Source organism: Heliconius melpomene, chromosome 13, assembly GCF_056956725.1.
Source record: "Heliconius melpomene rosina isolate 202511_hmr_F chromosome 13, ASM5695672v1, whole genome shotgun sequence".
Taxonomy (NCBI): domain Eukaryota; kingdom Metazoa; phylum Arthropoda; class Insecta; order Lepidoptera; family Nymphalidae; genus Heliconius; species Heliconius melpomene.
This window is the reverse complement of record NC_140401.1, coordinates 16,404,598-16,426,170: the sequence shown is the minus strand read 5'-3', so window position 1 is coordinate 16,426,170 and position 21,573 is coordinate 16,404,598. Positions and strand designations below refer to the sequence as shown.

General features: G+C 34.0%; 1 protein-coding gene and 1 non-coding gene across 2 annotated transcripts in view; one reads left to right on the top strand and one right to left on the bottom strand.

Annotated features, from left to right (window-relative positions):
- dap (cyclin-dependent kinase inhibitor dacapo) overlaps positions 1–21,105 on the top strand; it is a 37,563-nt gene extending 16,458 nt beyond the window's left edge. Inside the window, exon 3 of the mRNA XM_085196385.1 lies at positions 17,337–21,105. Coding sequence (XP_085052511.1) covers positions 17,337–17,470 — 134 coding nt within the window. The 3' untranslated portion in view covers positions 17,471–21,105. The remainder of the gene's footprint in view (positions 1–17,336) is intronic.
- Positions 5,936–6,006, bottom strand: TRNAD-GUC (transfer RNA aspartic acid (anticodon GUC)). Its single transcript has one exon. It is a non-coding gene; the product is annotated as a tRNA-Asp (tRNA).
- Positions 21,106–21,573: the final 468 nt, after the last annotated feature.

The following is a 21,573-nucleotide window of genomic DNA, read 5'->3' as shown; positions in this document are numbered from 1 at the left end:
AATTTATTCAACGCGATGTATAATTTATAACGATTTGTAATCGCTCCTCGCCCGTAAACACGTAAACACAGTCATTTGGGCGTATTGCTTGCTCTTCTATAAATGTAGGAAATGGCACGGTGCTTGCTATATCTTGAGATATGATCGTAGATTCCTTAGTTAAATGACCAGATAATTTCTTGTTTTTTAACTTAATAGGATGTTGTTTTAACAATAAAACGGACTATTAAGTGCTATCGTGACGCCATCTTGGATCTGTGAATTCTGAATGTGCATGAAGGTTGTAGATTTGATTCCCGCTCGGGAGAGCGTTTTTATTTTTTTACGGTTTGGGAAAGTCGTGGATATAATAATATATGAATTATTGGTAAGAAGAAAATACTCTTATCGTTCCATACTATGTGAATGGTATACATCGAGTAGGTCTATCCGACTCTTTTAGGTCAAGTGCGTCCACTTGACTCGATGGTGTATTATACATTTTAACGACTACACCGTAAGTGGCGAATTCCACAACATTTTGTTGAAATTGTTAGGACCTCAAGTATATATAAATCAATTTTAAATGTTTCTTGAAATATCTTGAGAGTTTTTACTTTTTAGTTCTTCTTTGGCTAGTTTGTTTGTGAATTTATGGGTTCTTTTTTATATTAATTATCTACAAACTTCTTTGTAATATGGAATAGGCAAAGTGTAATATCTATATTTTTGAATATTCTGTTTAATTAGAAACTATTTATTTGGCGTCTTAGTTACCTACAATGGAACTGAAGAGACAGAAGAAATGTCTTTTGTGTATTCGTACTGCTATTACCTTCAGAGGGAGTTGAAGCTGCAACCAGCCCTTGCTGTTACTTTTATTACTACTACGCCGTACTGCACTTTTTCTTTTTAAATATTATCTTGGTAAATTACAAATAATAGGATTTATGTTTGCCGCAATGATTTCTACCTTCCTAATCTATTTCAGCATATTTGATAAACAGTTTAAAGGTTATCTTTCACAACTAGGTCACTAATACTATTTGGGACTCTCGTATTTTTTGTCCTGCTAACCCACAAAACGTTGATAAGAAAGGATAAAGATGAAAAAAATATTAAGTTAACCAGACAAGCGATATCGAATGACCTTGACTTTTAGCTTATAAATCCTTCTTAAAGCTGTTTATCATAAGTAAGAACCCTAAAATTCTCCATAATATTTTTGTTTAGATAAAAACTTATAAATTTTTTAATACATTGATAATTTTTTAAATTATTTAAAAGAAATAAAACAACACGAGAATATTCCTTATACTTTTGATACCACCTTTTTAATATTACACTTAAATACGCATACCCTTTTATAGCATTATTTGTCGCTAATTGACGATCTATAAAGAATAGTTGCGCAAAGAAAGGTTAAAAATGATAGAGCGTAGTTCACGTGATATGTAATATACTAGGTTAATTTAATCTAATTTTAAATAGTTAACAAGCAAGTGGCCTACTTCTATGAACTTGAAATTATCCGAGGCAACTCAAATGCGCCCGCGCATGTTCTCAGAATCCCACAAAGATCTATCTTTTGTACGGATCAGGTTCACTAGGGGAGGAACGGGATGGAGAGCGACCCCTCTCCCTCATTTACTATTCGTGAGCTCGTAAACCCATTTTGGAGCGAACAAAAAATTGTTTTGGTTTTTTATACAAGGCTCTTTTTACGTATTGGCTTTTGTATCGAGCATGTACTACGCGCTCGTGTTTTTTTATAACAAAATTCAAATACAACCAACGGTCTATTGGATAAGGCGATAACGTGTTGATTTTTTCTTATCTAGGCTAACTGGGTCACAGCGCGGCTAATCTATTGTTTCGCAAGAGCGTTTCAGAGTCTGCTCGAATGTACGAGAGTGATAACTGACCTGTATTGAAGATTACAAAATTATCTTTTAATTGGTCAGAAATTGGTTCTATCTGGGGGAAGCTGCCTGGCCACTAAATGCAATCTCGTCGGAGATGCGCGGTCGGTGACCTCTGGAGCGGGACAGCACTATAGGTGCGATCGCAACGGGCAGCGTGCGCGTACGCACCAAAAAGGAATGAAAATGATTGTATTATTGTTTGTTATCCTTACTGTGCTTGTGTGCAGGCTGCAGGCGCGGTGTGTGTGTGTGTGTGTGTGTGTGTCTAACTCTGCGTTTGTTATTGTTTAGGTTGGGACATATTACACGTTGTGCCATTGATGTTGACGGAATATTAAAATGAGAGCAATAAAAAATATTTCACTCTCAACTATTTAGAGGCAACCAACAAAGTGCCGGAGATCTAACATCTCCCATATAATACCTTTATGTTAGAATGTATTTTGTGAACGTAAAAGGCACCGAAAGGAACCTATTATGCGAGGATTAAGTTTTATTTCTTATTCGAATTCCCAAAGAGTTGACACGTCTCCATTGAATCAATGAAAATAGGTCGTGCTTATTTAAATTGTTTGAACATAAGAGGTCACACCAAATCAAATCCTTATTGATTTGACCTTTAAATGGCAGGGTTTAACAGTCACAATCAAGAAATTAACATACAAATGTATTGAAATTAGGCAAGAATTGTTTTTTTATAATTCATTTATTCACTCCGAACAAGGAACTCGACTTAATGTTTAAAGAAATTATAATTTTATTAATAATATAATATATAATGTTCAAAAAAAATCGTTTTGTATGAACAAATAGCCTTAAAATTAAAAAGAGATTTATAATATAGATAAGTATGCCAATTTCTGTATATATTATACAAGGTTGGTAATTTAGCTCCGCTCTCCCTACAAACGTTTCCCATGCTCTATGGCGCGGTCTTGCTTCGGTAATTTCGAATGATTATGCGTCTACGGTACCTGCGCACTGCATCCACGAGCTCGCACAACGGACAATGTGCATTCATCCATTCACATTTAAATACGAAAAAAAATCGTAAAACCCAGTGTTTATTGCTTAAAATACACAAATAGTCACCGCTCCCATGGTTCGGAGGGGTCAAACTTCTACCATTGTCATCCTAAGTTGTTTCGAGTAGGTTACTAAGGGATAAAGGTGGTGACACGTCCAGAATACCCCATGTATATAGGTGGGTTATGTTAATGAGATGTAATTGAGTTTATAATGGGTCCGAATGATGGATACTGTTGCATAGAGGCGCGATAATTACGATGACTCTGCGTTTTCTTCTTTATTTGGTAAATAACTTTGTGTTATCAGTTTTATTAAACGTGATGCTGCTTGGATTGTTGCGGTAGGTCATACAAAGAACAATGGCGGTCAAAATAAAGGGCAAAATGAAAAAGCGCGTGATTGACGTCGACAATGTGACGGTATTTCTGTGTCACAAACGAACGGATGAATGGAAAAGTCATTTAAGTCTCATTAAGTGTAACAAAGTCCTTGCGCTCTCGCTTTCTTTGGAGGACGTTTTCAAATACGACACGCTTTAGAAAATAATGTTCATTCACTTTGGTTGCGTTCATTCATCAATCTAAAGACAGTATAGTATGTACAGACATTGTGATGTTTACTGGCTTATCTTAAAATAGTGGAGAACAAGGTTACGGTCGTGCTAATCTTTCAGCGGTGTATGAAAATGAACAATTCACGATTTTCTTTTAGATATAAACTAACTATAACTGTATGATACAATTATTTTTCTCTTTTTAGATATATTTTATTATTTATATTTAAATGCCCTTTATAACTTGCTAAAAATATCAAATGAAATCTTACAAAATACTTTTGCACAAAAATAAAAAAAAAAACAACTCTGTCGAAACACTTAACAAAAGATGCCTAAGAACTGATGAGAGCATCAGTTCAACAAAAGTAATTGAGTTTCATTGCTCAAATGGTAGCAGGTCGATATTTCGCGAGCACATGACGTTCAGTGGGGAAACGGGCCAAGGGTCAAAGATCTCTCTCTCATTGTGCTACCCTAGCATTGTACTGTGAAAGGTAAAAATATATTATTTATTGTTAACTTAACCCGAATAATGTATCTAAAGAATATGTAAAGCATTTTTTTTTTGTAAAGGTATTGAGAAAATTAATTATAAAAGTTCTCGTTAAGAGTATTTAAGATCTTCTCAATGAAACTTTTTTGAAATAACAGTCTTCACGTTCAATAACTATATGCAACATAAAACTTAGTTTTTTACCGCAAAGCAAGTTAGACAGACGAAACCTAGTGTTAAGATACTTTGTTCTCCTCCGAATAATTATAGACAGTAAGTGCATTTTAAATATTATCTTCTATGGAAAAATAAACATATTTCAAATAGTAATATATAAAATGCATATTATAATGCAGCGACAAATTGCATGCTTTTGTATTTTTACTTTCATTTCTGTTCATCTGGCCCGATAAAACGGTGCTATCTCCCGAGATAAAATATTGTAATACAAATATATTTATCTCTACATATTATGTACATTATGCGCATTATGATTATGAACGTACGGCGACTGTAAGTCTGTTTTGTTTTTGTTAATATCTCTCATTAATTAATATATATTTTTTATATTTATTCCTATACGCTTTTGTAATTATTATATTTTTTTATTTGGTAAGTGTTATTAAAAATTGCGAAATATTTCATATAAAATAATCTTTACAATCTTCTCACAAAGTACACAATTACTCTCGGCTGTCTTTGATTTTTATGAATAATTGTATTTTTGCACTTTAAACTTGTTTTATACCACTTGAACATGCTAATTGAGTCGTAAAATTAGAGTTTTGACTGTAAAAGTGAACAAAGAAGTGCAAGCGCGTATTTGCGCAGTGTGCAACATGTTAATTTGCTTACATTATCCGTCATCTCGTGCGTGGGCGAGGATTTATTGCAATTTGCACTAACAAGTAATAACAAACAAACAATGGAAATTTGTGAAGCAAACTATATAATTGTATTTACACGTGATTCGTGAATTGGTTGGTAGAAGCGGGTTTTGTTGCGTTATTTTTAGCTTATGATTCTACGAAAAATATAATATTCGAAAGTATACTAATTATTAATTTATATAAGTAGCTTAAATTTATATAGCTGTTAATTTTCTTACTATTACAATTTCACTAAATAATTAATAAATAATATTTCTGTCTAAACATACAATAACATAAGTACTCATTTATATTAACAATGTTAGGACAAATCTCACCCAACGAAAGTGAAATCAGTTCCCATGCTAATACGTCTATTATTTTGACTATTTTAATTAAACGGCGCACGCGCACCCTCCACTTACATAAATTTCGGTATAATTTGTGGGAACTCTCGGCCTATTTGGATTTTTGTCAACGTTTATTTATGTATCAGATCAGATGTTATGTTTTCCACGTATCCGGCGGTTGTAGTTTATACAATCCATATGTTGATTGTTGATGTTATGATTATTTTATATTATTACTAGCGACCCCCTTGCGGCTTCGCCCACTTTTACTACTGGATTATTCCACCACTTAAGATAATGTGAAAATTAATTAAACCCTAATGCAACCCGCATTTTTGTAGTTTCAATAAGGATTTTCCAATTGTTTTACACAGCAAGGATTTTTTAGTTGGTACCGTAATTTTAAATCTTTGCTACTAATCTTTTCAAGTACTTATTAAAATATATTAATATGACTATTTTTAGATAGTTAAATGACTATTTTTAAACGGAAGAAATTATAAACAAAAACCTACCTACTAATAACTACTACAAAAAATATGAAACCAAATATATCGCGCTGAAATAATACATTCAACTCCAATTATCCAATACGTGCAAACGCATCTAAATCTTCGTTGCTATAGAGGCAGGCGGGTTTTTTTTTCGAGCTTGTGGTTAATACTGAAGAGGGTACTCTGTCCCTGATGAAAAGCAAGCACTACGTGGCTGTTTGTGAGGAAAATTAAATGGAATGCATCGGCCGGGAATCGAACCCGGGCCGCCCGCGTGACAGGCGAGCATTCTACCACTGAACCACCGATGCGTGTAAGGCAGGCGGGCGCGGCGGACGCGCTTGTATAAGCAAAATATCGCGGGGCGCGTTTCGCAGTAAGGATTTTTTGATATTGTAACAACTTCTAAAGTACTTATTAAAATGAAAAACAGTAAAAGACAGCTTTGATCTACATTAAATGGCCAACGTAACTAATACTTATTTATTTGCTGAGAGTAAGGGATAAGTGAAACTTGAGTAACATACAGCTGATATGTGAACGGCGTGATATGTTAACAATTAAATGCGTTTTTCTCTAAAACTATTCGCAATTTCGAAATAGTGTAAAAAGAAAATTTTATCTTTGTTTAACGTAGAAATTTAATAAAGTATTTTAAAGGATAAGGATTAATACCATTATGGAAAAATATCCCTCACAATGAAAAATATATTGAAATTACAATTTTTAGACAGAAATATGATCACCACACGTTTTTCTTAAAAGATATGAATATGCCATCGCGGACTTTTTTGTAGATCTTATTAAGAGGAACAATACTCCAGTACATTTTTTTCATGTAGTACTTACCCTTAAAGCAGCGCATGCGCGAAAGTGTCTCAACGGGTAGGACTTTATACACATTTATCATATTTATGTTAATTTACATAAAAATTTACAAATAATAAACTATATATAAACCTTCCCTGAGAAATACTCGACCTAATGGTGAAAACCACATAAAAATCCGTTGGGTGGTTTAGAAGAAGAAGAGTTAGAAAGTTCAGACAGACACGAAAAGCGACTTTGTTTTATAAGATATAGGAAAACACATTGTTTAGCTTTCAACATTACCGCTTTCCCACATACGACTCATAAAATGGGAATAAAATTTTATTTTATTATTTTGGAAGTAAAGAAATATCTTTCATTGATATAATTCAAATATTAATAGATTTAACAAGAATAAGATTGAAGTACAAAAATACTACTGTACCTATTAATGTGATCATTATAGCCGTTAGAGCAACCGTTAGACCGCAACCTTGAAGGCATAACACGTAAACAGTAAGCGCCGATCTAAATAAACACTTTATACTCCAGTCATCATTAGATTCAGTTTTACATAATTTTAATTTTGTGTTTCTAGACTAAGTGCATTGAAATTATATAAAACTCATTTGGGACTTTTGTTGAAAGATTTAACTAACTTTTTAGTAAATATCTCTTTAATATCTCTTTCCGATGATGGAGAAAAAAGAATTTAATATTTCCTTTAACCAAAGCCAGAAGCCTTAAGTCCAGAATAAATTTTTATATTTAAACACGCAGCCATTCAGACATTGTTATTTCTTACTTATTTCACATACATAAAATATATCACTACTATAAAATACAACAATTTAGTCAATTCTTCGTGTATCTAAAACCTCAATTACTCAAGGAGCGCTATCAAAACAAGGAATTTATTTGACGTCGTAAACGCCCTTAATTGCTACTCTAACGAAACGTTATTCAACATTTAGTTCGTTAAAGCATTGTTTTATACAAATGTCATATAAAATCAGGCTATCCAGTAATTATAATAAGTTACACCGCGGGACGTCGAAAGTAACGAAATGAGAATAGGACAATTCCTTTTTTATCATTGTAGTGGCGACAATAAGAATATCTTAACCTCTGTATCCTACCTCGTCATAGTGTTTTGATTCTCATAAACGGTAAGCTTTTCATGTGTTAATTTATGCAAAAATTATAACTTGTATTTTATTATGTAACTGTTAATTCGAATGGTGCAAATTTAATTGTTAGCTTGTTCGGTTCTAAGTTAATGTTTTTTTGGTCTAGTGAATATTGCAATTTTAAATATCTTTCTTATTAAAAAATAAATAAAGAGAATTCTTCGTTTTCTTTACACTCTGATTTGCAAAGAAGGTGTGAGCTACAAAAGCAAAATATAAAAAGACTTGACAAAATATCTTTAACTAACACAAATAAAGGACAATTCTAAAATGAAGCCCGAACGAAAGTAAAACAAAACGAACATTTTGGGATACATTTAATCGGATAAGTTTATCAGGCCAGTGTGGATCACACGATATTTGCATACATGCGTTGCAAACAGGTCCGTTTGGTTTTCAGCGGTCCTGTCTTCCCACGGGGCAGCAGATCACGTAACTGATGTACATCAAAATTATTTAATATATTACAATCGGTTCTAGTTAAATAGTTGACAAAATTGGCTGGTAATCTTTTAACTGTAAATATTACGTATAACTGTATTATATAACTAATTTTGTAGGCGAAATTTCTAAACTAGCTAAAAACAATCCGTCCCGTTACACTTTGATTGTATTTCAAGACACGCGCAAGACAAGCGTGAGGTATGTAACTATATCTTTAAATGGAAAAACAGTTACACTCATGAACTCTTAAGAAACTCGTCCATTACCTCACTTTTTTTTAAATAAAACTCAAGAAATAATATCATATTATGTACGACGACAGCGTTTTATGTTTTATGTCCGACAATAAAAGTAATACAGCATACAAATTGCATAGCTGTTATTACTACCTATTCGATTATTCATAACGTAACAGCTCCACTATCAACTTCCTTTCCCAAGACCGCCGGTGACCCATATTCATAAATTCTTCAAATAAAATCTTTGTTATTGATCCGTCAATGCTTGACCAATGGTGTTTACTGCGCGACCCCCGACTGGTCTGCGCGTACGCATTATAATTTTATGGCTAGTGTCAAAATCAACCCTTTCAATGTTTTACTTTCACACGTTTTAATATACGGATTTGTCGAAACCGAACGAACGGTCAGCTCGTAAAGCCTCGTTAACGCGCCCCGCATAATAATGTCGTAAAATTTGAAAAATTGTGCACTCACTGAAAACCTTTGTCACGATATAATTTTATAGCTGGTTGCTTTTTATTAGCGAGTTTTATATATGTACGTTCGGACTCGCGTTCGTCGTCGATTTGCACAATGTGTGTGAAAGGTAATCAAAAATCATGACTAAGACATGTTTTGAGGAAATAGATCACACCTACCGGGTGGTCCTAGCGTTCCTTGCCGAACGTTGATTGTATCTCAGATTAAGTTTTTATAACCGTTCCAGTGAACTCTGTCCTGATTGCTAACCATCACATGCTGTGTTAAGAAACAAAAAACATACACATTTTATTGCATTTCAATGGACTCAGCCCCCAAGTTACGTAATCAATAAGTTAAATAAATTTTAAGTGTCCGTAAAAAGGCAAGTTCTTTTCATAGATAACAAACTTGTGACATCAAAGAAGCGAAACACGTTTGTAGGAAAAATCACCGCTTCAGTAAAAGATTGCGAGCTTTCGCGGCGAGCACTTAAGATAGGGTAATCTTCGCCACTTATGCGTTTTAAATGCGATGTGAAGAGGCCATTAAGCGCTTTTAATTTCACGTCCGCAAACCTAGCATGAGTGAGCTAGGTAGTAACTCGAGTACGGCGCTGCAACTCAATACGCGGAGAGTTGCTAATCCACACCAGATGTGACCGCAGATGCTGTGCGCGTCGCCCGGACTTCTAAACCACTACACCGATTATAATTGGCTAAATACCTGCACCTACCAAATGTCGTTCAGTTTTCAGCAAACACTTACGTTGTTGTGCATCGGTCCTATATATTTTGAAACAAAAAAAGAATTTAAATAAAACCTCATATATGCTTACAATAAGAATTTGTTAAAGCTACGAAACAACTACGGATTATTATATCTCAAATTTCATCACTTTACATAATAAAAGCGAAATTTTAATATAAAATAGCAAAAAAGGATCGTAATTTCGTTCATTTACTTAACAATGCACCTATTACAGTTAGCGAACGTCTAAATAGACCATTTAAAAAACGGGATTACACCAAACAATTTCGTCTCCCCAAATATGCACGATTTAACTTGAAACGCGAATTCGTTATACACGAAGACTTATCTTGAGAAAAGCTGTATGAACCTGTTGGACAATCTTATTAGCATAGCACCGGCTATTGTGCATTATATTCCACATTCATGGGTAAACATACACTGCTCTTTGTGTCTATTGTTCGTGTAATACTTAGCAGCTTCACCCCTTTATGATCCCATCTTTTCTATCCATTGTCCCGCACAATATGAGAGGAACAACAGAAGCTGTTCCCAAATTTGGTCCATAGGTCATTTTAGAGACCTTAGGTCATCTCTATAATACATTACATCTTGTTTGCCGTAGAAAAACCAATGTTTAAGTCGACGGTGGTCCAGACAACTCGTTTATCTCCATTATGACAATGGCCGGACATCTCTGGACAATGCGCTACACAATAAATATATTGTTCTTCAACATCTTAGCTACCGTTTTATTCGTTACCTGTTTTTGGAATTATCGATCTCATTGTATTCTCAATTTATTGGGCTATTTAGGCTCCTGTTTTTAAACTATTTGTATATTAAAAACCATGGGAAAGTAAGTTGCGTGTTCTTTATAATCGTTAACCGTTTCTAGTTAGGGCTGTAATTTTGTTCAACTAAATTACATAGTCTTCAGATAGCCGTGACCTTACTTTTTTGTTTCCTGGAACTTGCCTAAAACATCGCTTAACCAAGTATAATATTAACTACCGCTACGGATAAAATGGAACAGAACAGTTTATTTTATATCTTATTTATTTAACCATTATTTTTATTTACAAAATCTTACAACAATATAAATTAAATGCTATAAATCCGGTCATATCTTCGTATGTGTATCACTAAAAAATTAATACTTATTTATATGGTAGCTACCAATAAAAAAAACATTAATCTCTCATGGGAATGCCTTAAAAAACTAAAAATCGAATATAGATTATAAAGATACCGTGTACGCCGGTAGCTATGTTGAATCGAGGCCCATCCGAGATAGTTGAAGTAGCTGATAATGGCGGCGCTTTGAGCGCTTGGCTTATGCGGCTGCTGCGTCTGTACCACCTTGCTTTCATCTCGCCGCCCGCCGGGTGTTCTTTATTAGCCATTCATTAAGGTCCTTCGTTCGTTTACAGTACACGTTTACTCTCAGAATAATTGTTTTCAATGGAAACGTTGTTCAAACTTCAGAATACGATTTCATTAGCGTCTTAACAGTGTTTTAATTATACAGACGTCTGACGTCTCAAATAATTATAATATTAGTTTATTCTATAATAAAATTTCTTTTTGTCCATCTAAATTCTTTATAATTATTATCTAATGTCTATATTATACCATTTTTATTTCAATAAAGTGGTTTCAATAACCATAAAGTTTTATATTTATTTAGGGAATTACATTATTAAAATCCGAAAGCATAAAGCCGACTGTAAATAACATGAATGTCTAAAGTATAAACGATTATAATAAAACTTAAGTCCGATAATATATTAATAACTTTTTAAAGAGATTTATCATTTTATTAAGACTGACTTGAAGGTACGGACCAAGTTGAACACCTGCTCCTAGATCTAACTAGTTAGGGCGATGAACCTGTATAAGATCACTTATATAGTGTCATTGCTTATAAAGGATATAGACCTAAGGAAGGATAAAGACCTAAGACACAATGTCGATTGAAATTATTATTCAAGTACGTATTACTTTTTATATAATTCTATACATAGTTTGAATATTTAATAATTTTTTTATTTCAATAATAATGTGTGGAAATGTTAGATTAAATTACTGACACAGCATTACACAGCGTTAGATATTCGCCATTCACTGCATTACCACTTCGTCACGCGACAATGGCTTCCTTCTCACTCACTTTCACAGTTACGACTAATGGCAGTGTTTCTAGTTTCCGTGAACTTTCTGTAGAAATACAATTGTTGATCCCAATCCAGATCACGTTTTATTATTTATCGGTGTTAAACATTTTTGGATTTGTTCTTGTAGATACGTAAAATGTTAAATTGGTCTTTTAATCTTTTTATTCTAAGTCATTCTTATAGACGGTCAATCATAAGGTTTTTTGTCCATTTAATCGGGTCATTGCCGTTCTAGTCCAGGATTAAGTGTGGTATTATTTTATCCCGCATGTTTATCGGTCAAATATCAATCACTGCCAAAGCTCTTGCCAAGTGCACGCAAAACCACAGCGCCCAACCAAAAAAACATGTTCAATAGTGACATTGATACATATACACGTTATTCAACAATAACTAAACTCCCATCAACATTCACCTGAATTTGATACTTACGACATTTATCAATACGGTCCGCTCGAATAATTTTGGCCATCCTCTAATGGAAGTTGCTAATTTCACACAAACGCAGCAAAAAAATGCAGCGCACAAAAACTCTAATTCAATGTATCAACCAAATTCAATGCTAAGAAACATTCAATTTACGACATCCTGTTTTAGAGATCAAATCTGAATAATTGCAGTCTTCACGACAGGCTTCAGACCTGTCTGCTTAGAATTAGCTGCACCAGTGATCCTAGGTAGTCATTTTGGCATCGAGCAAGTAAAAAATTCCACGCCTTGGAAGTTGGAACTAAATTTATATACCTATAAATTTTATAAATATTGTTGAATTTCATAACCACTTTCTACGTAAAATTTGTTCAAAGTAAGAACAGAAATGTAGTTATTTGGATGAAAGTGTTGACGAAAACGAAAGTAGAGATAACTATTGTTTGCACAACATCACCGCTACGCTGAGTAAATGGGGCAATAAATTAACCTGGACGCGTCCCGTGACTCACTGGTACGAGGTATGACGGCGGCCGCGGCATTTCCTGTGACGGCTTTTTCGTTCGCACAATCTATTTTGACAAACAATACCAGCGTCGCATTTTATTAAAATCGATATTTATTCATGTAAAAAACGTCATTATTAATGCTTCCAATTTTTTTTCCAAATAACAGAATGTTTGAAATGCTCGGAGAGATAAATGAATTTGGTCAATATCATTCCACCTTCACCTGTCATTTATGACGCATGCCGGCCCTAGCGACTAACCTTAGAACGTACTCGAGAAAACCTGAGAATAAAGGCATTGACCGCAATTTAAATAAACTATATCAGATAATATTGAACAAATGTTAAGAGGGGCACAATGCACGCAACCTGCTTGTCACTTATTTGTTTAGGCTCTACATCTTAAAACCAGTAGCCGTACGTACGTATATACAAACGCGGCATACGGATATTCGAGCTGCACAAGATTGCTTTTTGTTACTCTTTTTACCTTCACCGTCCAGTTGTGCTAGACTACTTGTTTAGGGCTGCCCTCGTATGGAATTATTAATAGGAAATTGTAAAACCTCTTTACTCTATCAGGTTCTTACTTGTTTCTACTAAGGCTTAAGACTTAAACGTATGCGCAAAGAAGTTTGTACAATTGAAATTAAAATAATGCATATTTTATTGCCGAAGGAGAAAAGGTAGTGGTTCTGTTGATCGCGTAACGAACAAGCGTTTTGACATCGAATTGCCTTTCACTTGACCTAGATATTTGGGAACTGGTTCGTAATGCAAGCGAGCGGCATTCCCGTCTCGCTATCTAGTCGAAACACTTTAATAATTCTGTTTCCTGTTGAAGTTGGCTGAATGAACTTGTGCATGACTCTATAACGTCTATTAGCTCGTTCATGTCGTGTAATTCTTGTTACATTATTCATATCCAAGAATAAAATGGAACCAGTTATTAAATCTAAACTAATTGCGTCTGAAAAACTAACATCTATAGTAACCCTGTGCCAGAATGGAAAAAAATATTGGTAAGCGCTAGAACGAAGCGAGTAACCTGTTTGGTTGCGGAGCTCAGTCGCCGCCTACGTCTGACAAATCCGCGCCCGTTTTTTCAATCCCCCCCCCCCCCCCCCCCCCCCTCTCACGATCACTGAGCAAGTATACATACATCCACCGAGGAGTGTGGCGCGCACGGGACAGGCTTAGACTTGTTTGGGAGCTGTACGTCATTAAACCAGTCTCGGCCTCGTCAAATTGTTAGAAATGTTTGTGAAATTGCCTGCGTTTAAAATATTTTTAAAATACATGACTTGAGACAGAAACGCGTAGGGAGTAGGCACCGTCTATCGTCTGATTCACATGTACTCCTTATGGCCATTCCAATACACGCGTCACCCCTTTTTTACTTGGAAATCACTTTGCACACGTCAGGCACTTGAGTGGTTCAATATCTAAAAAATATACAATATCCAACTTTAACTTTGACAATTCTATTAAACTCATTTTTTGAATCGTGAACATCCTCTGAGACTGAGCTGTCAAATATCAAGTTTACGGTAATATTCTTTTTATGCCAAGCTACTACACGATGCGTACAGCTAGGCGTACCTAATTCTCTCTCTATAATATTCTTAATAACAATAAATTATAAAATAATATTTCATAAACTCATTGCAATTGCTGAAGAAAATTAAAGTTGAATTCCTTATAAATACTTAATGATTTACAACATGATTTAACACGAAGCTTCTGTGTTTTCTTTAAAAGTAATATTTTTTTTAATGTTTTTATTGCGGACTATTAATGATTCAACTCGAGTAAGAAGTCGACGGATGCTTGTACATCAGTCGCGGCCTTCGATGCGCGTGCGCAGCATTCGGTGCATTGTTTAAGGTGATGCACTGTTGCCAAGTAAAACTTATACTGTCTTTTGCGCACTTTATATGTTGTTTTGTATTTAGTTCTAGTAAATCTTATTCGATTATATTTGTTTTGTTGTAATTATGATTTCTATAAATTGATAAGAATATTGTTAACATTATTGCTCTTTTGAGCTTTAAATTGTTCTGAAATATCAACGTATATACCCAATACTGAATAACACGCGCGTACGCGTCGTCCACTCGTCGTGGCGGCCTGATATTTGGGTAGCCAAAAATAACCAAAGCATTTCGACAACACAATCAACCGCTCGCGAAATGTGTTTTATGCCATGAGGCTATCTACATACAACTGTTCAATAGTAAATAACGCATTCGTCGATCAACAATTTTAGTTTTTTCGCGCGTGTATTAGTTGTAACACGGAAATCACAAAATGGGATAGCGGTGCGTTTGTGCTGGAAGTGATAAGCGTTGATAATGTCCAAGGCACAAGGCAGCGATAAGGCGGGTTTCAAATTGAATAGAGGCGACGCGTCGCGGCCACGCTCGGCGCACGCGCAGCCCCAAGGCCATGTTGTTTACGCGCACACACCTACATGTTTACGCGACCAAGTATACGCTGGCAAATGAAATCCCCGCGCCGGGGGCTCGCCCCGGTGTCTCCTGCGCACTATTCAAATTGGTCGCGCAACATTGCCGAGAAAATGGCGCGAAACGCTTCATTGAACGTTTGGCGGGAAACTATTGCGTAATATTTGTGAAAGTCATTTCTCGTTGTTTGTATCCAATAAGTGAGTTTTTATTGCATTTTTCAAAGCTTACATGTCGCTTGCGATCGTTGACGATGTTTGTTTTAGAAATTTTGAGGTTATTTGTCTAACCACGTTTTGCCTTAGCTCTTTATTGTTATTCAAATAAGTGATATTAGTATGTGGAATATTTATTAGCGAAATCCACGTGGTAGTTTTGGCGGGAAACCTATAATGGAGCAGATGTCCGCGTGGTCGCCGGTCGGCCTTGAGCCACGTGACGTCATTGACATAGTTCCCGACTGTACAAACGATGTTTTTTAAGAAAACGTTCACCTCTTTATTACTTGTTTCATTTTTGACTATTTTAAAATACTCGTAACATTGTAATCTTCAAGGACGCGCTCTTGGAACATTACCTGCCCGTTTTATTATGTTATTAGCACTGTAGTGTTAATTGACAGAGAGAGTAAAACAGTGGACTCATTTATACTTTCGTTTTTTGTTCAAATGAAAAATTATTTTATTTTTTGTTTATTCAAAATGTATGATGTATTTTGAAATTGTTTACAAAGAATGTATGTAAATAATTAATATTTTTAAGGCACTTATGTAATGATTGCCAATATAGATTACACATTTGTATTATTTGCTAGTAATGTCCACACTATTAACGTATCTTTATCGCATATACTTACTACAATTTCCAATTCAAGCAATTTTTTTATCAAAATTGAAGATAAATGTAGCCATTACCTAATTCGAGACACGTGGTACATCGGGACGAAAGCAATCTGCTGACCTTCGAGGCGTCGCGCGTTGCCATGCCGAGTGCCGACGTCCACCGGCTTATTAAAACTAACTTCTTTTATGTTTTTTAGATATTGAAATATTTAAACTTGATTTTGATTGGTTATAATATCCGCTCAATGTGTTTTATTTTAGTATTTAAGCGTTTTTCTCTATTACAAAGTCAATGTTTCAACAACAGTCAGTAATATATAAATGTAATATTAGAAAGATGATGCCATCATAGCGCTGTAAGTGTATGGATTCGTAATATGGATGTATCTATGAAAATGAAGACAGTATTTGTATTTCTCATACAGATAGTACCTTGTTCTAGCTTAATAAAACTCATTTGTAAATTGACGAAGGTCATGTGTCCATATTTGTTCTGTTTACGTACGTACTACGTAAACATGTAGGAGACGAGCGAGTATCATTTAATGAGGAAAATAAACAAACGTAAATAGGTGCAATCAGGTTCAATGGCTCGCGTAACTCCCGCGCACGCACTATCTAATCACTGCGTTCGTGAACTTTGAAGTTTACAGAGCGGAGTACCCGTACGTACCGATCCCACAATACCGTACAATTTACAATGCAGATTAAACAGTAGTAAAAACATCGTAAAACTTATAATTTTAACATTCGATATGGTCTCGAGGGAGTCGCCAGGAATTATTCTGAAAAGAATCCGGTGCATTAGGAGACCCTCTCGCTGTGTTATCCTCACGGATAGAGTCGTAAAAATGTCAGCTTCGAGCGACTTGGTCTTAACGAATTTAAAGTTTTTGAGATCGTAAAATTTCCTCTAAAATCGGTCCCGACCCCGCCCTCGACGCGGTTTTACGAGCACTTACGTATAACATAACTTGCAAGTATCTCAGCTATGTTAAAAAGGTACATGTAAATTACAAGTTTATGTGTTTTAAAATGATATTACAGATATAATATTATTTTTACTCGACTATTGTTTGCTTTGGCTATTGAGAACACGGAAACGTGGGATAGCGGCTGACTGTAGACGCGACGATTGTGGGGATTCCCCCCTTGGTAGGAATGATTTACTTTAATTACCTCTAAGCAACACGCAATCCCTCAATTGGCCGGTGCACGGGGCACGAAGTGCTTTCTGCCGACCCTGGTATATGTGGGGTAAAGCGTGAGCCGCTTTACAATATATAAGTTCGTGTATTAATTGTAATTTTAATTGTTTCCAGATTTCCTGAAGCCGCGCAAGCGGCTACCGAGCAGCGGCAAGAAGTCCCCCGCGCACAAGCACAAGCACGAGTGCGGGCACCTGCGCGCGCCCAAGGTGCCGCGCCTCGCGCCCGCCTTCAAGCGGACCAGCTAACCGCCAGGACTGCTGCTGCTGCTCTACAACCCTTAATTTATTCTTAGCCGAGCTGGCCCATCTCGGGAAACACATATAATAATGTTAAGTAATTTGTAAGACGTTTCGTATATTATTATTATTATAGAAGTACTCGTATATCATCCGGATACATCACAGTGCGCAACGGGCGCCAGCGACCGCCGTACTATTAATAATGTGACAATTAATTATAAGCTTATTATGATCTCTTTGACATGTAAATTAAGTTATATTAGTCGTAGAGTGTAGGTTTAATGTAAAGTCAGAGTTTACAGCAGGTTTGGTTATTCAATATCACACAATTACGTAGCTAAGTGGTTTGCTGAAAGGTCACAAGGACGCCGCGAATTCGCTTTTTTTGATATTGAAAATCAAATTTTCACTAACGAAAAGCGATTTCGACTTGCGTTTCGTTCAAAATTGTATTAAATTTCGGTAATATGATGAGATGTACTGAAATATCCCGTTTATAGGTTAGTTGTAATAAAATACAAATACTCAAGCGGTCGTTTACGTAGAAACTTTGCGATTATTATTATTATTATCATTATTCTATTAAAACATTGAGTATTTGTGTTTTGAATTTGCCTAATTATTATTAATATAATTGTTTTGTTGTTTTTATTTTAATGGATTATATTCTATATGATTTATTTAATAGTGTTAGAGTTCAAGGACATCTTGACTATTGTTTGACAAAGCATATACTTGCATAATAGTTCTTTTTATCAGATCATTTTAAATTTTATAAAGTATTTTAGCTATAACCGCAGCTACAACATTTTAAATTAATTTAGAGTTCAAAACATATGGATATTTATGTTTAAACAAAACTGCGTTAGTTTTGCATGTGCATAGCAGAATTGTGAAAGTTTTTACTGCAATGAACAATATTAATATCAAATTATTAAATATTAATAATTAGTCATTTGTTTGTGCGAAAATAGCAATCATCAATATTTTTTTATTGTTAATTGTAATGTAACAGTGCACAACTATTAATTTGCAATTAATTAAAATTTGCCCAACCTAGTTGGGCAAATTTTAATATATAATATGGTAGATTTTTGCTCATTCAATAGTCAAGATGTCTTGTAACTGTAAACTGAAAGGTTTTAACAGCAATTGATAATATTTTGGTGTCGGTCGTAGACGAGGGCGTCCCTTTGTTGAAGTACAAATTAATTTCATTCTGTTTAGGTGTAAGGGTCGCGCACGAAAAGACAATCATTATTCATTTCATTAGACTATTAGGGTCGTTAAAGGGGGGGGGGGGGGGGGGGTCCACACTGAAGCGCCGGTTGCAGATCGTTCTCGGCCCAATCTTAGTTTGTGAAGATTATATGAGAAACAATAAGAGCATTCATACTATCGTTTCGGTCCAATCACGCATATACCAATATTTTTCATACAAGAATATTATATGAGACTAAGTTTGGATCGTGAGCGACACTATAGTGTGTATCGGGCCTTAGAGTGATCGGTGATTGCGAGTAATTGAATAATAACTACGAATTCAATGAAATAACTATAGGTTAATTGTTTAAACTGGTCATTTAACAGTAGTTTATCTAAAGTTGGGGAAATATTTACACTTGTAAATAATACTTATAGATATTTCCTTAGTTTGGTTAGATGCGTAATCGAGTTACGGAAAGCAGTATATAAAATGTCGGCGAAAAGAGAGTGTAGTTCGAAATTATGTACTTTAATTTTATACAATATACACTGATGCTTAAAATTTTTGTTAAAAAATATTCGTTATTCGCAAATCACCTTTCTCTTAATAATAAAAAAACTCATTTGGTAGGTTTAACATTGTAAGTTCTGCCAAAGTTTGCGCGCAGTAGGTCTGACTTAGACTTATATGGAAATATAAATGAATTTATATCCAAATGTAAGAAAATTGTTTGTTTTTTTACTATTTTACTTTCTAATAATGTTGACGATACTCGATATACTATATACATGAATTGTGTTATTTGTTTGTGGTCTTTGAAACAGACGCTCATTCGGTATTTAATTAGACAAATGCTTTTCAGAAACTACATTTTTTATTCTATTGAATGAAATTAATTTTATTAATAGCATGTTTTTTTTCATTATTTATTACTAAAATTACAGTATGATTTTATAATTACGAATGTTTGTCCGAAAATTTATGTTTTTGTACAAATATTTGCCACAAAATGAGCTTTTTATTTGTTTGTAAGATTACACGATGTTTTTTTTATACGATGTGAGCGATTTCGAATGATTTCATTGATTGTGAACTTTTTATTGTTTTCTTGATAACGGTCTTAATTAGATTTTCGAATTAACGAAATATTTTAAATTATACCGCTTTTATATTATCTTAAATATTACAATAGATGAATACAGCATTATTCCATTCATACATGGAAGTACAACTTAACGACGGTGAAGTACCAACAACATCTAACTGACAAAGCCAAAATATTACACAAACTATTTATATTATAAACTACGTTTTATTTCTTGGCGAAATTAATATGTTATTATTATATTTATGTATCTATGTGTTAATATTATATTTATTATTTCAAATAACATTAATATGATGTTTTATGAATTATATTATGTTGATATAAATATTTTAATAATGCAGTACTGGTATTAGATTACATTAGAGGTATTGGTACTTCGCCGTCGATATAATTTGATATAGAACTTAAACTTTTCTCTGCGCCTATTTTGCTACATGTGGGATAAAGCATAAAAAAAACTATAATTACAGTTACTTATTTAAAGTATTTTCATAATGAATGCTAGCAGTCATTCAGAATCGTCCACTTCTAATGTATTTATTAATATATAAATTCTATCCGGTCGGTCGGTCCACGTGGAGCGCCCACTATTTGTATTTGTTTGAAATAGAAAAGCTCTACGCTTGTATAATTTTTAATTTAATATATTCTTTTAACACCTGTGATGTATTAAATATGATCTCAGAACAATTTAACTGTACGCAATATTCATTTTATGTTATAATAGTCTTAGTTACGGTACGGGGGCCTGTCGCTACGTAACTAAACGCCCGGCTTTCGAATGAGAAATATTTTAATACATCCGATTATTCATTTTTTTATTATTATTATTTTGTTACTAAATATTTTTTTCTTGGTTTGCCCTTTTTGAACCTTGGTCCCTGAGGTCGGACGCTCGCACTGTACATACGCGCACCCGCTCTTGTAACACATTGTATCGAAATTTACTGTATTCATATATAAATATAGTTAATAGTGTTGCCAAATATAATTTATCTTATATATTAAACAAAGTTGCTATATAATTAAAATTGAATGAAAGTAAAATATTATTATTTAATTTATTTAAAGAAGTGTTGTTTTATACCGTAATACATATGTGGAAATAATTATATCTGGCAACATTATTAATATAAGTGCATATATTATAAAATAATGTTATATATCCGTTTTATGTAAGCGGACAGTCGAAATGAGACCAATTAATTGTAAATATGTATGCGGCAAGTGTCAACGATTGTTCCGGACGTCGTCGGGCTATCTGAATATATTATGTATTATGTGTAAAACTTAAATTAGTTTAAAAAAAGCTTACTTCATACGGTATTCTGTTGTTTTCTTTCTTTGCTCACCTTTGAAACCTTGAAATGACCTTATAAAGAAGCTAAATCTTCAAAGTTATCGTTTGGGATATGCAAAGGATTAATATATATATGAAAATAAAAACACTATTTAAATATAATTTGAATTATTGATATTAATAATTTAGATTAAACTATAAAACATATTAATTTATTAAAACATTTTAGTTGTAAATATTATAATACTTATTTTTATATGAAATTTGAGTCTAATTTAATTAATACGAATGAACCTTTCGATAGCATTCTTTATTTAATTCTGAAACCTAGAAGTTTGATCATAAACATTACAATGATTAGGTTTTGGTTGCCATTGCTCTATCTTAGCAAAGCTTGTGAAATACGCATACAGCTTACATTTATAAGAATCTTTAATAATAAAATTAGTCAAGTTTGAAATAACATAGACAAAAAGCAAAAACAAATAATAAAT